The 22,298-nt window shown below is 40.2% G+C and overlaps 1 protein-coding gene across 9 annotated transcripts in view; it reads left to right on the forward strand.

Moving 5' to 3' along the window:
* Positions 1-22,298, forward strand: part of LOC126195282 (proton-coupled amino acid transporter-like protein pathetic) — a 269,764-nt gene that overhangs the window by 231,863 nt on the left and 15,603 nt on the right. For all 9 annotated transcript variants that reach the window (XM_049933824.1, XM_049933822.1, XM_049933820.1 and 6 more), the window contains 4 exons: positions 8,556-8,860; positions 13,787-13,937; positions 14,876-15,082; positions 16,550-16,825. In XM_049933824.1, coding sequence (XP_049789781.1) covers positions 8,592-8,860; positions 13,787-13,937; positions 14,876-15,082; positions 16,550-16,825 — 903 coding nt within the window. In that variant the 5' untranslated portion in view covers positions 8,556-8,591. The remainder of the gene's footprint in view (positions 1-8,555; positions 8,861-13,786; positions 13,938-14,875; positions 15,083-16,549; positions 16,826-22,298) is intronic.

Below are 22,298 nucleotides of genomic sequence, written 5' to 3' on the forward strand. Positions count from 1 at the left end.
CTCGGCGACGCTTCAAACAGCAAGGTGGCGACACATGCGAAAGAAAGGCCAGAGCTCAGAAGTTAATGTGAGGTGTAAATTGCGGTAATGATGTCACAGTGGCATCAGACTTCACCACAATAGTAGCTTTGGTCAGCTAAGGCCCCACCTGTGTTTCCTGTACGTTGTGTGTGTTGCATACCTGTCGGGCGTTCCTCATAACGATGTATTTCTTTACGAAAGCGCTCAGTGGCTTATTAGATTCCCCTGAAAACCAGAAGCGGTGAACTCTCTAGAATCTGAGCGAGGATGTTTAGAGGCCCGAGTAACCTGCGGAACATTTTTGTTCTGCATAGTTGTACTCCTGTCTGTTTCTTAACAATACAAAGTATTTATATCAAAATTGTCAATGTTCAGTTCAGGTTTTATTCGCAAATTGTTGATTTGTAACGTAAAACAGAGGGATGTTGTTGTAAATATAAAGGAAATAATACAGTTTTATCACATAGCACGAGAAAACACAATTTCCTCGACAAAAAGATAAAAAGAACCCTAACTATGCCAGAACTCTTACTGGAATCGGCAATAAAGCCGCGAGTAATGGGTATAATGCGCAGGAGCACTATGAATATAGTGCGGGACAATAAGTTGCGAATGTGGGTGTCACGGGAGGCGTGCCAGAGGTAAGTGCCTGCAGTCGCACTATCTTCTGTGTCCTCGGTGGCTCAGATGGATTGTTCGGTCAGAGGGGTGGCTGCCCTCTGTAGTAAAAAAAACTTAAGTTAATGGATCAAATACAAACTGAAACGGGTGGCTTGCGACATCCGGCCCGAGCAGATACAACGAACGAAGACGAACAAAATGAGATGGCAAATAAATAAATAAAAATAAAAAAAAAATTGGATAGAGCGTCTGCCTTGTAAGCAGGAGATCCCGAGTTCGAGTCCCGGTCGGGGCACACATTTTCAACTGTTCCTGTTGACTTATATCAACGCCTGTAAGCGGCCAGTGGTGTTCATTTCATTTGTAATAAAAAGAACCGCCAAACAACAATATATCAGACATCGCTGCAGTACTGCGTCGGACTTTATGTAAAACATGTTTCTGTTATTCATAAGCAACTTCCGCTTTTATCAATAATAACAGGTAACGCTTCCCTGTTGATCATGATGAAGAACGTTGTATTGAGTACAAAATAATAACAATAATTATGTTTTTTTTATATTTGCGCATGTAAACTGTACTCGCATCAAAAGTTATTGCTTTGTTTACATAAAAGCGCAGAAGTTCCACGATCAACTAACTCTTATTACTTATAAAATACAATTTGTATTATATATGGATGTAAAGTACACCATGGATTAAAATTCAGTGATGTGCGGCACTAATTATGTTAAAAACAAACAAAAAATAAAGAGAAGTCATCTGTTCCAAGTTTCTCTCTTACACATTCTCATTTGTTTCTTTTCCTAGCAATGCTACCAAATACTACCGGTAATCCCACCTTTTACTACGTCACTTGTGTGGCGTACCAAAACTACTGACCCGCAGCTTTGGTACAGCGCAACTCTAGCCCAAAGCCATCATGAACGTGTCACATGGAAGAAAAGTCATCACAACCACTCTTACTAACATTTGGTCCTTTCTTATGACCTCTCCGCGATGGAGGTCAGAACCGCGATTCCCAGCATTGCAGTCGTACGGTTTTCTTATGAATGATCAAATAAGACATTAAGACACACTGCCGCTCAGAATCTACACTAAGAGACCTCAGGGTATCAGTGCAACCACCTCTTCCCTTGCGGCGGGGGGGGGGGGGGGGGGGGGGGAGGGGATGGTTCCCGCACATTTAGTGGTCGAAAAAGACAGCTCACTGTGCGACGAGCAACAAGATAACGTTCTTGTACCTTTGACACTGCTGACAACCTCAGGACGTTTCAACGCTTTGCGAAGGACATCGTGGGCCAGCAGCCCCATTAAACGTGATCCCACCGCTTTGGAGTGCAGACCGACCGCAAATATTACTCTGGTGTACAGGGTTGTTGTTGTTGTCTTCAGCCCTGAGACTGGTTTGATGCAGCTCTCCATGCTACTGTATCCTGTTCAAGCTTCTTCATCTCCCAGTACTTGCTACAACCTACGTCCTTGTGAATTTGCTTAGTGTATTCATCTCTTGGTCGCCCTCTATGATTTTTACCGTCCACACTGCCCTCCAATGCTAAATTTGTGATCCCTTGATGTCTCAGAACATGTCCTACTCTTCTCCCCAATTCTATTCAATACCTCCTCATTAGTTATGTGATCTACCCATCTAATCTTCAGCATTCTTCTGTAGCACCACATTTCGAAAGCTTCTATTCTCTTCTTCTCCAATTTATTTATCGTCCATGTTTCACTTCCATACATGGCTACACTCCATACAAATACTTTCAGAAACGACTTCCTGACACTTAAATCTATACTCGATGTTAACAAATTTCTCTTCTTCAGAAACGCTTTTCTTGCCATTGCCAGTCTACCTTTTATATCCTCTCTACTTCAACCATCATCAGTTATTTTGCTCCCCAAATAGCAAAACTCCTTTACTACTTTAAGTGTCTCATTTCCTAATCTAATTCCCTCAGCATCACCCGATTTAATTTGACTACATTCCATTATCCTCATTTTGCTTTTGTTGATGTTCATATTATATCCTCCTTTCAAGACACTGTCCATTCCATTCAACCGCTCTTCCAAGTCCTTTGCTGTCTCTGACAAAATTACAATGTCATCGGCGAACCTCAAAGTTTTTACTTCTTCTCCATGGATTTTAATACCTACTCCGAATTTTTCTTTTGTTTCCTTCACTGCTTGCTCAATATACAGATTGAATAACATCGGGGAGAGGCTACAACCCTGTCTCACTCCCTTCCCAACCGCTGCTTCCCTTTCATGTCCCTCGACTCTTATAACTGCCATCTGGTTTCTGTACAAATTGTAAATAGCCTTTCGCTCCCTATATTTTACCCCTGCCACCTTTAGAATTTGAGAGAGAGTATTCCAGTCAACATTGTCAAAAGCTTTCTCTAAGTCTACAAATGCTAGAAACCTAGGTTTGCCTTTCCTTATTCTTTCTTCTAAGATAAGTCGTAAGGTCAGTATTGCCTTACCTGTTCCAATATTTCTACGGAATCCAAACTGATCTTCCCCAAGGTTGGCTTCTACTAGTTTTTCCATTCGTCTGTAAAGAATTCGCGTTAGTATTTTGCAGCTGTGGCTTATTAAACTGATTGTTCGGTAATCTTCACATCTGTCAACACCTGCTTTCTTTGGGATTGCAATTATTATATTCTTCTTGAAGTCTGGGGGTATTTCGCCTGTCTCATACATCTTGCTCACCAGATGGTAGAGTTTTGTCAGGACTGTCTCTCCCAAGGCCGTCAGTAGTTCTAATGGAATGTTGTCTACTCCCGGGGCCTTGTTTCGACTCCGGTCTTTCAGTGCTCTGTCAAACTCTTCGCGCAGTATTGTATCTCCCATTTCGTCTTCATCTACATTCTCCTCCATTTCCAGAATATTGTCCTCAAGTACGTCGCCCTTGTATAGACCATCTATGTACTCCTTCCACCTTTCTGCTTTCCCTTCTTTGCTTAGAACTGGGTTTCCATCTGAGCTCTTGATATTCATACAAGTGGTTCTCTTATCTCCAAAGGTCTCTTTAATTTTCCTGTAGGCAGTATCTATCTTACCCCTAGTGATATAACCCTCTACATCCTTACATTTGTCCTCTAGCCATCCCTGATTAGCCATTTTGCACTTCCTGTCGATCTCATTTTTGAGACGTTTGTATTCCTTTTTGCCTGCTTCATTTACTGCATTTTTATATTTTCTCCTTTCATCAATTAAATTCAATATTTCTTCTGTTACCCAAGGATTTCTACTGGCCCTCGTCTTTTTACCTACTTGATCCTCTGCTGCCTTCACTACTTTATCCTTTAGATCTACCCATTCTTCTTCTACTGTATCTCTTTCCCCCATTCCTGTCAATTGTTCCCTTATGCTCTCCCTGAAACTCTGTACAACCTCTGGTTCTTTCAGTTTATCCAGGTCCCATCTCCTTAAATTCCCACCTTTTTGCAGTTTCTTCAGTTTTAATCTACAGGTCATAACCAATAGATTGTGGTCAGAGTCCACATCTGCCCCTGGAAATGTCTTACAATTTAAAACCTGGTTCCTAAATCTCTGTCTTACCATTATATAATCTATCTGATACCTTCTAGTATTTCCAGGATTCTTCCATGTGTACAACCTTCGTTTATGATTCTTGAACCAAGTGTCAGCTATGATTAAGTTGTGCTCTGTGCAAAATTCTACCAGACTGCTTCCTCTTTCATTTCTTTCCCCCAATCCATATTCACCTACTATGTTTCCTTCTCTCCCTTTTCCTACTCTCGCATTCCAGTCACCCATGACTATTAAATTTTCCTCTCCCTTCACTACCTGAATAATTTCTTTTATCTCATCATACATTTCATCAATTTGTTCATCATCTGCAGAGGTAGTTGGCATATAAACTTGTACTATTGTAGTAGGTGTGGGCTTCGTGTCTATCTTGGCCACAATAATGCGTTCACTATGCTGTTTGTAGTAGCTTACCCGCACTCTTATTTTCCTATTCATTATTAAAGCTACTCCTGCATTACCCCTATTTGATTTTGTATTTATAACCCTGTATTCACCTGACCAAAAGGCTTGTTCCTCCTGCCACCGAACTTCACTAATTCCCACTATATCTAACTTTAACCAATCCATTTCCCTTTTTAAGTTTTCTAACCTACCTGCCCGATTAAGGGATCTGACGTTCCACGCTCCGATCCGCAGAACGCCAGTTTTCTTTCTCCTGATAATGACGTCCTCTTGTGTAGTCCCCGCCCGGAGATCCGAATGGGGGACTATTTTACCTCTGGAATATTTTACCCAAGAGGACGCCATTATCATTTAACCATACAGTAAAGCTGCATGCCCTCGGGAAAAATTACGGCTGTAGTTTCCCCTTGCTTTCAGCTGTTCGCAGTACCAGCACAGCAAGGCCATTTTGGTTAATGTTACAAGGCGAGATCAGCCAATCATCCATACTGTTGCCCCTGCAACTAATGAAAAGGCTGCTGCCCCTCTTCAGGAACCACACATTTGTCTGGCCTCTCAACAGATACCCCTCCCTTGTGGTTGCACCTACAGTACGGCCATCTGTATCGCTGAGGCACGCAAGCCTCCCCACCAACGGCAAGGTCCATGGTTCACGGGGGGTGGGGGGGGGTGTGTGTACAGGGTGGGACTGTTCAAATCCATTCAAAGAAGTCTGAACGCGATCCAAAGCAGCAATTATACTTTTTCGGCCCTCCTGTTTCGTCATGGATAGATGCGACCTTGATACCTGCATGAATGACGTGGCAAGATCCTCGGTGTCACTCACTCACCCACCTTTGTTGTGTGCTTTAAAATTATACCATTACAGAGACAAGCTAGGCGCTTGCAGGCAGGCAATTCCTTGACACTACTCCAGTTCTGCACACGTACACGACGACTCTCATCACAGGTTGTGTCTGTACAGGTACATGTTTAAAGTGCTCAACAAATGGAGGCAGGTGGCACCGAGGGTGTTACCGAACTGGATGGTCTTAGAGGGACACTTTGCCATTTTGCTCATGCGTGCGTCAAAGTCGCAGTCCCCACCTCCCTCCTCATTCCTCCGCTGCGATCACATCACAGGAGGGCTGAAACAGCATAGCCACCCTTTGCTGATTGATAACATTCAAATTTCATCCTATGGCTCCAGTCACTACACTGCAACCAAAATTTCGGGTGCACTGCACTCCAAAGGTGTATGACGACGTTCAATGGGGTTTCTGACCCACGATGTCCTTTGAGAGGGATTGAATTGTGTGGGGTGTGTCGGCAGTGTCAAAGACTGTGAAGAACGTCCCGTTACTCGTCGCACTGTGAACTGTAGTTTTCGACTGTGAAATGTGTGAGAATCAACGCCCCAAGGGAAAGGCTGGTTTCATTGACGCCCTTTATGCCACCCCGAGGTCTTTTCATGTTGATTCTGAGCAGTGGTGTGTCTGAAATGTTTTGTTTGGCCAGCCATAAGAAAACCTTGTGATTTCAAAACTTGGTGTTGTGGTTGTGGCCTCCATTGCGGAGGCATCAAAAGAAGGGGTTTAATGTGGGTAAGAGGGAATCTGACGACCATCCCGTCGTGTCACACGTCCACAATGGCATTGGGCAGAATTTTGGTGACATTTGTTGCCAGTGTGACATCATTAATCCATCTAACGCCTCACATGAACTTTTTCTGACCTCTGGCCTTTTTTCGCATGTGTGGACGCTGCTGTTTGAAGTGTCACCAAGCCCAAGGATGGCGTCACAGGGGTAACGCTTGTGCACTGTTACAGAGGAAAGTTGTAGGCACCTTTGAGCCAAATATGAAACTTATGTGTCACAGTGGGAGGCAATTACGTGGTTTTGAAAAAGTGGTTCTATTTAGGTAATAGGACTAGGCTAGTAAAATAATATTGTCCACTTTTACCTTCGGGTTGTCCATTATTTACGTTGTAATGAATGTACTGATTAGTCGAAAGCCTCAAAAACCAGCAGTTTAATGATAAATGACCATTTGAATATTAGCAGTTGACTCAAATGAGCATATATTGCCCAGTCAAAATATTATCATCATGTGCCAGTATCCAGAACAACCACTACTCACAAAGCACATAACAACTAGGCAAAGTGAAAGTGACTTAATCAGTTTCTTATAGGCCTCCAAAGTTGGGCCTGGTGGTCTGCCAGCAAAGCACGTACTTGGAAAGAATGGAATCCCAGTGGGGCCATGGATTTTTCAGTCTGTCTTTTAACATGGCATTCATCTGTCGGTGAATTAGAGATTGACCAGTGGTTCTGATCCAGCGGTAAACTGTAGGTTACCTTCCCCTGGTTGAATAACTGGGACATGTAAATCACTGAAATGGCATCAATTGAAACACTTGCACCCAGTCATTGAGCTGTACAAGTAATTATTATTGTTATAGGTTTCCAAACATAAATGAAGCCGTAATCTCTACAAAGCATCCCGCCACATCTGATGTTACGGTCACTACCAAGCGTCCCATAACTGTTTAAATGGTTGTGGTGGCGAATTCATGTATCAAAGACAACAAATGATGTGCCCTACAGATGTTCAACAGGGGTAAGATCAAATCAGTTTCAGGACAAGGAAGTACTCAAAAGCCTTTATTGTGCTCTTCCAACCATTTGGTAAGATGTATTATTTTTCTGGGCTGTCCCATTCACCATCATCATAAAAAGAGTAAATGTAATGTCTGATGATGAATTTGCACCAAATCAGTTAAGATTACTTTTCATGTGGGGTAATGGTCCCAGAGAGAGCTACAAAATCATGCTACAGTCCATAACGCTCCCTCACCAGTTTGTATTTTTCCAGAAATGTAATATGTGTCTTGCTGAACTACTTACATCCATCAGCCATTGAGAAATTGTTTTCCGTTGGTAGACCATTGTTGTCATGCTTATTGACACCATCTGTGTAGTTCTGAGTCACTGTAGATTTCACCCAACAGTTTGGGTAGAGAACCTGGCTTATTTAGTCAGTGGACTGTTATTTTGGAAAGTATTATTGGTCTCCATCTAACACCGTCATCAAAGTACAGGTCGAAAATCAGTATTGTGTACAGAGCTGTGGCTTCCACAGAGGTTATTGACCGTTTACTCACAGTACCCTCCCACAACAGAGTTCACAAATTTGTTAATATCAGGAACACTGTTCTTTTGCTCTGGAAGTTTACAGTCATCCTGTTTCACCCCTCACATAAAGTGGATCTTCCTGCTACAGTGGTTGTGACCAAAAATGTGTATACAAAGTCTGCTAATACCTTTGTTTACCTACTTGATGAGCACACATCATATAACATGGCACCCACTGTGTACTGTAGATGATAGTGTTAGGAATAAATGTAATAATTTGGCAGTACAGTGTACTCTTTGTGTGACTCAGTGTCAGGCTACAAAACTGTAGTTCTCACTTGATTCTGAAATTTTTTTCTGCCACTTACTGGCCTTTCAGTTACAGTAGTGATTTGTGCATGTGAAAATGGGGTTCAGAGTGCACGTTAAATAGTTGGGTTACATATACTGGCTTGGTAAGTCAGTTCAAAGTTTTGAGGAAGGGAAGAGCATACCATCTGCGAAAGTATGTCTCGTATAACAGTGGGGTGTTCAGTCAAACCTTTGGATTGAGGACAGCATTAATTTTAGATTATCACCCAGCAGGTAATTATTATTATTAATTTCAACAGTTCCTCATCTGTTCGTGGTTAAAGTTCTAACAGTGCATGTGCAATAGAGGGTATAATTGTTGGTCTAGCTGTTATTTTTGTTTTGCCAAGGTCTGCACATTGATTTATGCTATAATTTGCATGATATGTGAATTAAAAGGTTGCTTGACTTCAATTTTAGTGTTGCAACGTTTTCTGTCTGTGAAGTAATCCACAGATACTGATGTATGCACTTGTGTCATCCAGTTGGGCGCCGCAACACCGTTGCCGGTGGGCGCCAAGATGAAGGAGGGCCGAGATGAACGGCAACCGCTGCTGCCTACCACAGAGCCACTCAATGACAGCTATGAGAAACGTGCACTGGCGGCACCCCCACCACCTCCACGCGCTTCTCCAGACAGCGTGCTGGTCCACTTGCCTGGCCAGATGGAGGCAGATGGTGGCATCAGCAGCCCAGTAGGCACAGGTGGCGGCAAGCCACCACTGGAGCCAACACTTGGCGATGGGGACTATGACCCACTGCTGCAGAGGGATCTGGAACACCCCACCTCGTAAGTATGAGTCTCCCATTACCCGTATACCACATTAGATTAGAAAGTGAACCATCATACACAAAAAAAAAGTGCTGCTTTCTGATTCACACATCCAATTCCGAGACTGATGTTCGTAAAAAATGATGATTCAGTACTGCTTGATCTGGAGGTAGGCAGTTGAAATCCTGGATACTGCAGAAATTTATGTCCCAAGATTTGATTGGCAAGGTGAGGCCGCCCAGAGTGGCCAAGCGGTTCTAGGTGCTACAGTCTGGAACCGCGCCACCGTTACGGTCGCAGGTTCGAATCCTGCCTCGGGCATGGATGTGTGTGATGTCCTTAGGTTAGTTAGGTTTAAGTAGTTGAAAGTTCTAGGGGACTGATGACGTCAAAAGTTAAGTCCCATAGTGCTCAGAGTCATTTGAACCATTTGGCAAGGTGAGATTAGTTGGTAGCATACAATTACCGATTACCAGATTATATCTGTCATTGCTTAAACACAGTATCTTGTGAGAATGATTGACAATGTGTGGAACATAGTTTTAATTGTTCAGAATGCTCAGTGTTTTTGATGACTACCAAAGATAAAATCTAAGAAGGATATCATAAGACAAGGTGTGGAATAACATAGGGTTACTTTTATATGGTGATTCATAAAATGATGAAGAATTTAAGAGCAGCCGTCAACTGCTGACAAAATGGGGTGAGGATTTCTGTAATCCAAACTTGTTTTACTCATGCTATGTTGCACTGTATTCAGCTATTTGCTATGGGAAACAGTTGCCACTAAAATCTAATACTCTGGGACAGTATGAATAATTCCTTGTATACTAAATGCCAGGAGTTCAAACTACTCTTTTTCAATTTATTTTTTCATAATGCTCCTAAGCACCAATGAAGAACACAGACTGTAAAATGGGTACATTGTGTACATTACCATTAAAACTAAAAACACTATAAAACTCAGTCACTTCAAAATACTACTCTTACTGTTCCTTCTACTACTACTGGACTAGTAATGACTCTGTTTAAGAAAATATTCTTGTACAAAACTACAAAAAGTCAGTTACCTCAAAAATATCTGAATCTCAGAGAGTGAAGCACTACCAATATTTTCTCAAGAACTTTTTAGGTATTTTAGCGATCACACGCTGAGGCAAAACTCATACGTGTTTTAAGAATTGTCTTGCAGACTGTATATAAGATGATAATGATTTTTTATAGGTTTCAGAATGTTACACACACACACACACACACACACACACACACACACACACACACACACACACACACACAACAAAATGTAGAAGGGGAACATTAATAAAAGTGACAAACCGCAGGGATGGATTCTTGACTGGAAATGGAGGGCAGATGGTGCTGACGAATGAAAATTCCTCTGACCACGTGCCGCATGTTCCTTGCATGTTGCAGGCTGTGTGATTGACACAGCGTACTGTAAGCAGCAGAATGGTCTAGTATTCATGTCAAGAACAAACTGAGATGGTGTTTATTTATGACCAAGCAGATGGAATGGTCAAGAGGCAGAACCTGGTCCTCCAAATCTGGTGTACTCACATTCCCCTGCCTCCCTGCACATTTGTCTGTCTGAAAGGATCCATGATCACACAAACGCCCAAAAAGGGCTTGAAAAGTTGTGTTATGTAGTTGGTGTTTATGAGGCTACTTGTTTTAGTATAGCATTGTCCCTCTCGACTGTTTCTATCTGCTTGGCCGTACAGAAGCACCATCTCGGTTTGTTCCCAACATGAATACCGGATTGTACTGCTGCTTACAGTACACTGTATCAATCAAAAAGCATACAGCACACAAGGAACACATGGCTTTGGTCAGAGGAACTTTCATTTGTCAGTGCCATCTACTGTGGCAACAATGCATTTCCAGACACGTGTTCATAGGACCTGTTTTCCTCTGTTTCCAGTCAGGAATCCATCCCTGCAGTTTCTCAGTTTTATTGCTGTCCATCACGTATATATTCACTCCCTCCACAAGCAAATAGGCTGGGCCATTGCTTAGCTACCAGATCTTCTCAGCCAAATACCAGTATGCTGACAGTAGAGTAAGAATGTGCCCATTTGTGAATTTTGGGAAGGGGTATTTTCGTTCAAGCCTTTCATGGCTCTTCCAGAGGCCTTTTTGTGTCAATTCTGAGCAGGGGTGTGTGTGAAATGTTTTCCTTGGCACAAAAAAATGAAAGGATCACTTTTATGAAACTCGTCATTTACTCCTGTTGCTATGCAGGAAGTTAAAAATTTGGCTCAAAGGTGTCTACACCATTCCTCTGAATAGTGCAAAAGTATGGCAATCTGTGACATCACACCCTTGGCCTCCATGACACTTCAAGCAGCAAGGTGTTGACATGTTCAGTGAAAATGACAGTGCTCAGAAGTATATGTCTATGAGGTGTAAGGTTGGTTAATGAATTCACATTCTCACCAAATTACAACACAAGGCCCAGTGAAAAGGACAGTGCTCAGAAGTATATGTCTATGAGGTGTAAGGTTGGTTAATGAATTCACATTCTCACCAAATTACACCACAATTCTGCCCAGTGCCACTGTGGACATGTAACACCTAGGGAGGTGTGTCACACTTGCTTGTACCCCATCTTGCCTCTTCTCTTGACAACTATGTGATGGCAGTCAGAACCACAGCATGTAGAGTTGAAATCAACGTTTTTTCTAATAAGTGGCTGAGGAAAACATGTCAGACACACCCCTGCTCAGAATAGATACGAAAAGGGCTCTGGAGGTACCTTGAAGATCTTGAGTGAAAACACCCCTCTCCTAGGTATGTTCATTTATGCACATTTATTGGTAAAAAATGACAGTCTGCATTGCTACGAGCTATGAGACTAAGTTATTGACAACCTTGTTCCGGATGATTCAACCTTTCTGTTAGGACTTCATGGCCCTGCATCCCCCTTGAACATGACCTCACCCCTTTGGAGTGTAGTGTGACAATGTCTTTGCTCTGGTATATGGGGTGCAACCACCAAACGACAGTTCAAAACCATTTGTCGAAATATAACAAGATTCAAAACAGGAAAGGGTGTTTTATGCTTCTTCGTACCTCCTTTCACAGAGAGGTGTGACATTGACACTTCCATGAATAAAATGACAAAGGGTCTCACTGAGACCCCCACAGTTTGGCAGTTTGGCTACATCCTCGATGTCACCTTTGCACATTCTTTGGGGATTAGGAAAGTGTCTCTGTACAGACACACCCATCCATGGATTGCTATTCCTGTACAGTATAGGCATCCCTTTCAAAGCTCTTCTAATTTTGCATGTGGCTAGCAGGTGGTGGTGTCAAGAGGGTTGCCTGTCCTGCCAGTGAATAGTGATAAGTGAATGGGTATCTTTGTGCAGAGACTTTTGTAAAGTGCCGAAGAATGGTTCATGAGTGGCACCGAGGCTGTTGCCGAACTGGGGGGATCTTAGAGGGACCATTCACATTTTATTCATAAATGTATAAAGATCACCCCCCCCCCCCCCCCCTCCCCGTTCACAACAGACCGCATAAAAAGAAGAATGAGAAAGCATAAACACTGGTTTCCACTTTGAATCATGTTCAAACATTGTCAGATGATTTTGAGTGGTCCCTAGTGGTTCCACCCTGTATACAAGATCAAAAAATTGTGACACACTTCACTCCAAACGGGTGAGATCACAGTCAGAGAGGGAACAACACTGTGATGTCTTCAGAGAAGGGTTGAATTGTCTGGGAGGTGACAGCAGTGTCAAACGTTGCCAAGAAAGTTGTGCTGTTGCATGTCACACAGCAAACTTTCATCTATGACCCCAGGATGTGCGAAAATGAATGCTCCAAGGGAAGGAATCGTTTTATTCATGACCTTTATGGTACCTGAAACCGTTTTATGTTGCTTCTGGGCAGTGGGGTGTCCAAAATGATTTCCTCACCCATCCATAACAAAACCGTATGGTTTCAAGAGAAGGGGTGAGATATGGGTAATGAGAAGTGTGACAGCCATCTCATGGAGTGACATGTCCATGGTGGTGTTGGGCAGAATTGTGGTGAAATTTGGTGGTAATGTGACATCATTTAACCCGCCTTACACCTTAACAAACATGTGAGCACTGGCCTTCAATCTGAACATGTCTGGACTGTGAGTATCTGTTTAGCCCCTTATGAAAATACTTGATCATAAGTACCAGGAAAATGATTAAATGTTTACTTGAAATCAAAGAGTAACTACATGAACTCGTATACCTCAAATGGAGTTGGATATCGCTGATAGTTGTACAGTTTTCACAGATACCTAGGAACGTATCTTTGTGCTGGTTGTGACGTCTAAGCAGTATTTTTTTTTTAACATAATTTCAACTGATACAGGCATTATGCTAGCCATTAAGATACAGTATAAACAATCTGACTTTTGTATAATCCTGAGATTCAGAATGAAAACTGATTCGACTGGATTGTTGCCACATTAATGGATTTGAGAGTTTCTTCTCTTGAGGATATCGTTTCAGCTTCAGACTGCTATTGCATGAGACTGTGTGGCATTAGTACATGATCTACTAAAAATATAATTGACCAGATTGTGTGGTACTTCTCTCTCTATGCACAGATCAGCTTCTGTGTGCACTGAAAAGGTGTAAAGAAATGCTTTTGGAGTGTCACACATAGATGAATATAATTTATGTTTTGTTCCACTGCACATTAGTACAGGAGACTGTTGATTGATGTAGTTGATTGTTATACTTGCTTCCATTGTAACTGTGGACATTTTTCAGCTGAGAAACTTTATTTTTATAGTACATACAAACTTTAAATATTTCACAGATATCATTTTTAATGTTTAGAACAAATTCTGCTCTATTTATTGTACTGTATGTCATTTGATTTGGTATAACTTACTTTGGCATTTATTATCTGTTATATATATTTTTATTGTTTCAGTAATTTGGATACAATGATTCACTTATTGAAGGGAAATATAGGCACTGGAATTTTAGCTATGCCAGATGCATTTAGGAATGCTGGGCTTGTTGTGGGAACAATTGGGACTCTCTTGATGGGGGTGATCTGCACTCACTGTATGCACGTGTTGGTAAGTGTTTTTGTCTTTGAGAACAATTCTTGTAATAACTGTTTTCTATTTTTATTCTTGTGGCACTACTTCATGTTAAGAATCATCTCCCAAAGAAAATATTGCCACCTTATTCATTTCAGGGAGGTACTCTTTGTGTTTGAGAGTAGTAATTCACTGACTATACCTATTATTAACTGGAATGAGATGAAGTGGGCTACATAAGATACACGTAAGCATTTGGTGCTGATGTACCACAGCAAACAGGAGACAACAGGGTGGCAGAATAATTGTACCAACCAGTCATAATAGTGTACCCTGCTTTAGTTTGAAGTGCTTGACCACCAACCTTCAAGTTTGTATCATGGCTGTGTCTGAAAATCTGCCTCAGTCATTTATATGGCATGACATTTATGACAAATGTAAGCTCCGGTTACAGTAGCAAGCATGTGTTTCTTGATTTCAAATTGGGTTTTTTACACTAATGTTTAAATGGGTTGCTCTAGTCCCATAGAAAAGGGGGCTGTCGGATCTGGCAATAATACAAGCCAGTAGATTATACTGGTCCATTTAATCCATTGTGTTTACTGTGTATGTACAGTGTAAAAATGAAACTGTGGTTTTGGAGGGGGAGCAGTGTTTTATCTCATAATTTTGGATGGTACAATTTTTCAGTTGTCTTGGTCTCCACTCCTGACTATGCCACACAACTTTCAGAGACTTATGTCCTGTGGTTTCCTACCCCAAAGAATTCACTTTGGGCCACTCCATCAATTGTCTTATTTTATCCAGGTCAGGAGTAAACGTATGCACAGATAAATAATACTGCAATCAGGCTTCAGACTATTTGGACAGCTCATAATTGTCTTAGAATATTCTTATCTGCTATAGTTTAAAACTCTCCTTAGATGGAGATATTTCATGTAAGGAATGTTTTACAAATAAACATTTTTCTGCAGGTGAAATGCTCTCATGAACTGTGCAGAAGGAATCAAGTACCATCACTGGGATTTTCTGATGTAGTTGAAACTTCATTCCAAACAGGACCACAACCTCTTCGGAAGTACTCAAGCTATGCCAAAGTTATGATAAACGTTTTTCTGTGTATAACACAACTTGGGTTCTGCTGTGTATACTTTGTATTTGTGGCAGCCAATTTGAGAGATGTAAGTAAGAGCTGCGCATATTATCCTCACACTACATGAAGTCTTTACCTGCTTTTATTTACATCATTATCTCTTCTGAAGTAAAAAACACACACAGTCCACACAAACACAACTCACACACGAATGATCACTGTCTCTGGCCGCTGAGGCCACAGCAGCCAGACACAGTGGTCAAAAGTGTGTGTGTGTGCACGTACATGCGTGCTTGTGCGTCTGCACATACGTGTGTGTTTTCTACTTCAGGGGGAGGCCTTTTTGCTGAAAGCTAAAATGTATAGTAGTCTTTAACTTTGCAACTTTCACTCTCTGATGTCTTACAGAATAATATTTTGGGTAATTCAGCACTCAGGCAAAAAGTATTCATTGCTCAAAAGAAAGTGGTTAGAATAGTTTATGGGGCTCATAGTTGCACACCTTGTAGACATTTGTTTAAAAGGTTAGGAATTCTTTCAACAGCCTCATAGTACATTTCATCAGTAATTAAATTTGTTCTCAGCAATATGGACCAGTGTAAAAACAACAGTGACATTCATGATTATAATACCAGAGAGAAAGAAAGACTTACACTGTGCTCTACTTAACGTATCTTTGGCACAGAAAGGGGTATAATATGCTGCTGTAAAACTTTTAGATAAATTACCACATGAAATAAAATGTCTAACAGACAGCAGCAATAGTTTCAAAAATAAATTGAAATCATATCTCCTAGACAACCCCTTTTATACAATAGATGAATTCTTGAATAGAAATAAATAAATCTATATGTATAATATATGCATTTTGTGCCACTTAAGGGAGTGGGGTAGGTAATTAAAATTTTAAGTTTTTTTTTTAGTCTTGTGTGCATTTCATAGTAATGGTAACTGCGAGACTGATCAATGGAACATGTAACTAACTAATGTATGTGCGGATGGATATGTGTGTGTGTGCGAGTGTATACCTGTCCTTTTTTCCCCCTAAGGTAAGTCTTTCCGCTCCCGGGATTGGAATGACTCCTTACCATCTCCCTTAAAACCCACATCCTTTCATCTTTCCCTCTCCTTCCCTCTTTCCTGATGAAGCAACCATTGTTTGCGAAAGCTTGAATTTCGTGTGTATGTTTTTGTTTGTTTGTGTGTCTATCGACCTGCCAGCACTTTCGTTCGGTAAGTCACATCATCTTTGTTTTTAGATATATTTTTCCCACGTGGAATGTTTCCCTCTATTATATTCATAACTAATTTCTAATGTTTTTTAAACTGTGTAGTGGTCATTATTTTTCTTTGTGTAGCAGTTAACAATTTCAAAAGATCTAAAAATTAAAGTGATAATGTTGTAACCTCTTTCGTTGTTTGCTACAGAAATATGAGGGATATGTATTATCAAAAATTATGTTGTAAAGTATTTCAAATTTAAGATACCGCTTTAGAAACAGTCTAAGTAGTACATTCTTTTACTCTTACTGATGAATTAAATAATTTGTTTCAGGTTATGTCATATTACTTCAAGTGGCATCTAGGAATTGATGCATATCTTCTACTATTATTGATTCCCATGATATTTCTAAACTGGGTGAAGAACTTGAAGTACCTCACACCAATATCATTGTTTGCTGCCATTGTTACTGTGACTGGCCTGGGAATTACATTCTTCTACATGCTACAAGGGCTACCTAGAACATCATCTGTCAAAGCCTTTGCTACATGGAAACAACTGCCCCTTTACTTTGGAACTGCCATATATGCATTTGAAGGAATTGGTGTGGTGAGTATTTATTCATCATTTATACGGCTAATAGGCTGAAAGTGGGGCAATAAAGATGGTATGAAAATGTTGCCTTCATCCCCTGCCCTGTCCCATCCCCGTGCTCATAATGAGAGTAAATTCTCTAGTTTGCTCCCTTCCTACTGAGATCTTCTGTCAGATTAGATTTACTTTCATTCCAATCGATCCATAGTGAGGAGGTCCTCCAGTATGTAGAACATGTCAGAAAAGCTATAATACCTGACAAATATTTACAACTAAATCAAATAAGCTAATGTACCTTCCATACATCCCAAGTGGAATGATCGTAATTTTTTTTTATGAACACTATATGAAAGGATCATTTTACAACACTCACTCACTAAGATCACATTAACGCTCTGAATTTAAAATTAAAAAAAAATGTATTTTATTTATAAGGTAATAAACATGTAATTGAACTACTACAGTTGGTTCTACTGAGAAATTAATCAAAGGAGTATGAAGGAGTTGGCCACCAGTAAATCCTTTAGGCTTCTCTTAAACTGAATTTCATTCGTTGTTAAGCTGTTTATGGCTGCTGGCAAGTTATTGAAAAAGTGTGTTCCTGAATAATGCACACCTTTTTGTACAAGACTAAGTGACTTTAAATCTGTGTGAAGATTATTCTTATTTCTAGTGTTGATTCCATGAACTGAGCTGTTGGTTTCAAAAAGTGATATATTTTTAATGACAAATTTCATTAAAGAATAAATATATTAGGAAGTAGTAGTTAGTATCCCTAGTTCCCTAAACAGGATTCTGCAGGATGTTCTTGAGTTACACCACATAAAACTCTTATTGCATGTTTTTGTGCCCAGAAAACTTTAGCTTGGCTTGATGAATTACCCCAAAAAATAATCCCATATGACATTATGGAGTGAAAGTAACCATAGTATGCCAGCTTTTTCATTTTTATATCTCCTATGTCTGACAGAATTCGCATTGCAAATATAGATTTGTTTAAATGCTTCAGCAGTTCTGTGGTGTGGGTGTGCTCCTCCAAGTTGAATTTATTATCAAGCTGTAATCCCAAGAATTTAACTCTGTGTGTCCACTTCTCCTGTCTGCTTGTCATCGTATGTTAGGCACATACTCGTGGAACACCCCTTACAAGTTCTGAACTACATGTAGTGTGTTTTCTCAAAGTTTAGTAACAAAGAACTGGCTAGGAATCAGTGATTAATGTCCACAAATATTTTATTAGCCAATCTTTCTAAGACTGCAATTGATTTGCTACTTATTGCAATGTTTGTATCATGAGCAAAAAAAAAAAAAAAAAAAAAAAAAAAACTGTGGCATCTGGTAATGTTACTGATGAAAGGTCATTGATATACACGAGAAAAGGTATGGGCCCTAAGATGAAAGCTTGTGGGACTCCACATGTAATTAGTTCCCAGTTGGATGATGCCTGATAGCTTAATACATGTCTCTTTCCTAATAACACCCTTTGTTTCCTGCCAGATATATAAGATTTGAACCATTTTGCAGCATTTTGTGGTACACCATAATATTCTAATTTACTTAAAAGGATATTGTGATTTACACAGTCAAATGCCTTTGACAGATCACAAAATATACCAGTTGCCTGCAATTTTTTGTCTAGTGAATTAAGTACATTTTCACTGTAAGCATAGATAGCCCTCTCAATATCAGAACCCTTTAGAAATCCGAACTGCAACTTTGACAGTATGGTATTTGTGATAAGATGGTTATAAAGCTGATTTTACATTACCATTTCTAAAGTTTTTGAGAATGCTGTCAAAAGTGAAATTACACATTTTTTATCTCCCTTTATAAACAGTGGCTTAACTTCAGCATATTTCAACCATTCAGGAAATATTCCTCTGATAAACGACTAGTTACACAGATAGTTTAGTATGTTACTTAACTCTGAATCATATTCATTAATTAACTTTGTTGATACTTCATCATACTCACTAGATGTTTTTGATTTTAAAGATTTCATGATGGACATTACTTCTGCTGGGGTAGTGAAGGTTACATTCATATTATGGAAGTTACTTGAAATGTCTGGTCTGAGGTATCCCATGGCAGCATCTACAAAACTTGACAACCCCATCTTTCCAGTAACAGTTGTCAAATGTTTGTTAAAAAGTTCTGGAACACTATACATATCTGCCACCAATGTATCATTTACTCTTAATGCTATTTTCCCCTCCTCATGTCTGGCTCTCGAATGGAAAAACTGGTAGAAGCGGACCTCGGGGAAGATCAGTTTGGATTCCGTAGAAAGGTTGGAACACGTGAGGCAATACTAACCTTACGACTTATCTTAGAAGAAAGATTAAGAAAAGGCAAACCTACGTTTCTAGCATTTGTAGACTTAGAGAAAGCTTTTGACAATGTTAACTGGAATACTCTCTTTCAAATTCTGAAGGTGGCAGGGGGAAAATACAGGGAGCGAAAGGCTATTTACAATTTGTACAGAAACCAGATGGCAGTTATAAGAGTCGAGGGGCATGAAAGGGAAGCAGTGGTTGGGAAAGGAGTGAGACAGGGTTGTAGCCTCTCCATGATGTTATTCAATCTGTATATTGAGCAAGCAGTAAAGGAAACAAAAGAAAAATTCGGAGTAGGTATTAAAATCCATGGAGAAGAAGTAAAAACTTTGAGGTTCGCCGATGACATTGTAATTTTGTCAGAGACAGCAAAGGACTTGGAAGAGCGGTTGAACGGAATGGACAGTGTCTTGAAAGGAGGATATAATATGAACATCAACAAAAGCAAAATGAGGATAATGGAATGTAGTCAAATTAAATCGGGTGATGCTGAGGGAGTTAGATTAGGAAATGAGACACTTAAAGTAGTAAAGGAGTTTTGCTATTTAGGGAGTAAAATAACTGATGATGGTCGAAGTAGAGAGGATATAAAATGTAGACTGGCAATGGCAAGGAAATCGTTTCTGAAGAAGAGAAATTTGTTAACGTCGAATATAGATTTAAGTGTCAGGGAGTCGTTTCTGAAAGTATTTGTATGGAGTGTAGCCATGTATGGAAGTGAAACATGGACGATAACCAGTTTGGACAAGAAGAGAATAGAAGCTTTTGAAATGTGGTGCTACAGAAGAATGCTGAAGATAAGGTGGGTAGATCACGTAACTAATGAGGAGGTATTGAATAGGATTGGGGAGAAGAGAAGTTTGTGGCACAACTTGACTAGAAGAAGGGATCGGTTGGTAGGACATGTTTTGAGGCATCAAGGGATCACAAATTTAACATTGGAGGGCAGCGTGGAGGGTAAAAATCGTAGAGGGAGACCAAGAGATGAATACACTAAGCAGATTCAGAAGGATGTAGGTTGCAGTAGGTACTGGGAGATGAAGAAGCTTGCACAGGATAGAGTAGCATGGAGAGCTGCATCAAACCAGTCTCAGGACTGAAGACCACAACAACAACAACATGTCTGGCTCTACTGGTCTCCTCCTTCACTATATCCCATATTGTCTTTATTTTGCTACCTGATATGACTATCTTTTACTTGTTATATATTTGCTTTGATGTCCGTGTTACAGTGTTTAATATTTTGCAGTATTTCTTGTAATGTGCTATAGCATCAACCTCAGAACAGTTTTTTGTTTTACATGATACCTCTATTCATTGAGTAATCCATGGCTTCTTTGTAGACTTTGCTCTAACCTTGCTTAGCTTTGGGGGAAGACAGTGTTCAAATAAGGTAAGCACTTTATTAGCAAAAGTGTTATATTTTTCATTCACTCTAGTCAATGTCTCTGAGGAGTGTCCTAAAATAATCAATTTTTTGCTTATTTATTACCCTCTTGACTTCAGATTTAACAGATTTTATATCCTGTCCAGTATTAACATTTAACAGAAGGAACTGCATGTCATGGTCTAAGGGGCCATTGACTACTGGTTTTGTAATATAATTTTGTTCATTAGACTGTTCTATAACGATATTATCAATGGCTGTTTGTGAGCAATTGGCTACCCTAGTTGGGAACTTTACAGTGGGAATGACATTAAATAATAGTGTTACTAACTCAAATAAGTTCTTATTGGGAGAGTCTTTAAGGAAATCTACATTGAAGTCACCGGCAACCACTATTTATTTGTTTTTGGTTGTTAAACGGGCCAGTACAGCTTCAAGGTGATTTATGAACAAATTAAAGTTACCTGCAGGTGCTTGATATACACTTAATATTATGAAGGATTTTACATGAAATTCTACTTCTGTTGCAAATGCTTCCATATGTTGCTCTAGGCAAAATTTATGAATGTCTATGTTCTTAAATTTATGACAGTTCCTAATGAATGTGGCAACTCCTCCTTTCGCCATTTCTGCTCTACAAAAGTGAGATGCTAATCTAAATCCTGTAACACTTAAAAGTTCAATAACAGTAGTCACATGATGTTCAGGGAGGCAGATTATGTCAGCTGGGTTTGAGGACTCTAATTCATCTATGCCATTAATTAATTCCTTAATTTTATTTCTCAGTCATCAAATATTTTGATGCAATAAAGATAGCTGACATTTCACATTGACTGAGTTAAAATTAGGTAGAGTTGAAATTACTCCAGATTATTGAAAATTCTTGACCAACAGCTATTTATGCTGATGTAATAAGCTAGAATTATGTTTTTTGGTTTCTTTCTCAAACTGAAGGTTTGTCTCAATCCTAGCCTCTCTTAAAACTTGGTTTCTTTCTGTCCTCCCTACCCTAAAAAAGGGTCTTTTCTGAACCCTTCCATTTCCTGTTGAGGTGAAGGCCATGCCTAGTATAATCCCACCTATTGAGATAATCAACAGGAACCACACCAATGTGTGAACCTGCACCCAACATAAGCAGCCATTCATTCTACAAAGTAACGCTCTTGACAGAAGAGTTCGAATGAGGTCGGTCATGGCGCCCAAGAACAAATGCAAGCTCAATGCTGGTATGCTTCGATGCTGATGCAATCTTTGCCAGGTCACACTCTATACTGTACCCACTATCCCTGTCAGTACTATTACCTGGCCCACCCACTATAACCACGGTGTCTTCCTTAGTGAAATCTTTGCAAAGTGACCCTAAATCGTCTGTCACCTGCTCCAGCACTAGGTTTAAAAAAAATTGTGACCTGGTATTCTGATCCTAGTTCATCCTGCAAAAGTTGGCCAAAACCTCTTTAATGGGAACCACCTAACAACAACACTTTCTTTCTCTTTGCTGATTTCCCTACATTCTTACTTTTCAATTTGCTTCTTAAGGTTTGTTGTGCCCTGTCTACACCTGCTTGAGGCTCACCAACTTGTAACTGAAGCAACAGGTCAAGTCTATTTTCCACATTCACCACATAGCTGTCAGGCAAAGTTCTAGGCCTGTTCCTCCTGTTGCATGTTGCCACTCCCCACCTCTCTTTACCCTTCTCCCTCCTTAATTTGTCAAAATACCCCCTGGCCTTGTCTAACTCAGCCTGAAGAGCGGAAATTTTAC

This window comes from Schistocerca nitens, chromosome 7 (genome assembly GCF_023898315.1).
Source record: "Schistocerca nitens isolate TAMUIC-IGC-003100 chromosome 7, iqSchNite1.1, whole genome shotgun sequence".
Classification (NCBI taxonomy): Eukaryota; Metazoa; Arthropoda; class Insecta; order Orthoptera; family Acrididae; genus Schistocerca; species Schistocerca nitens.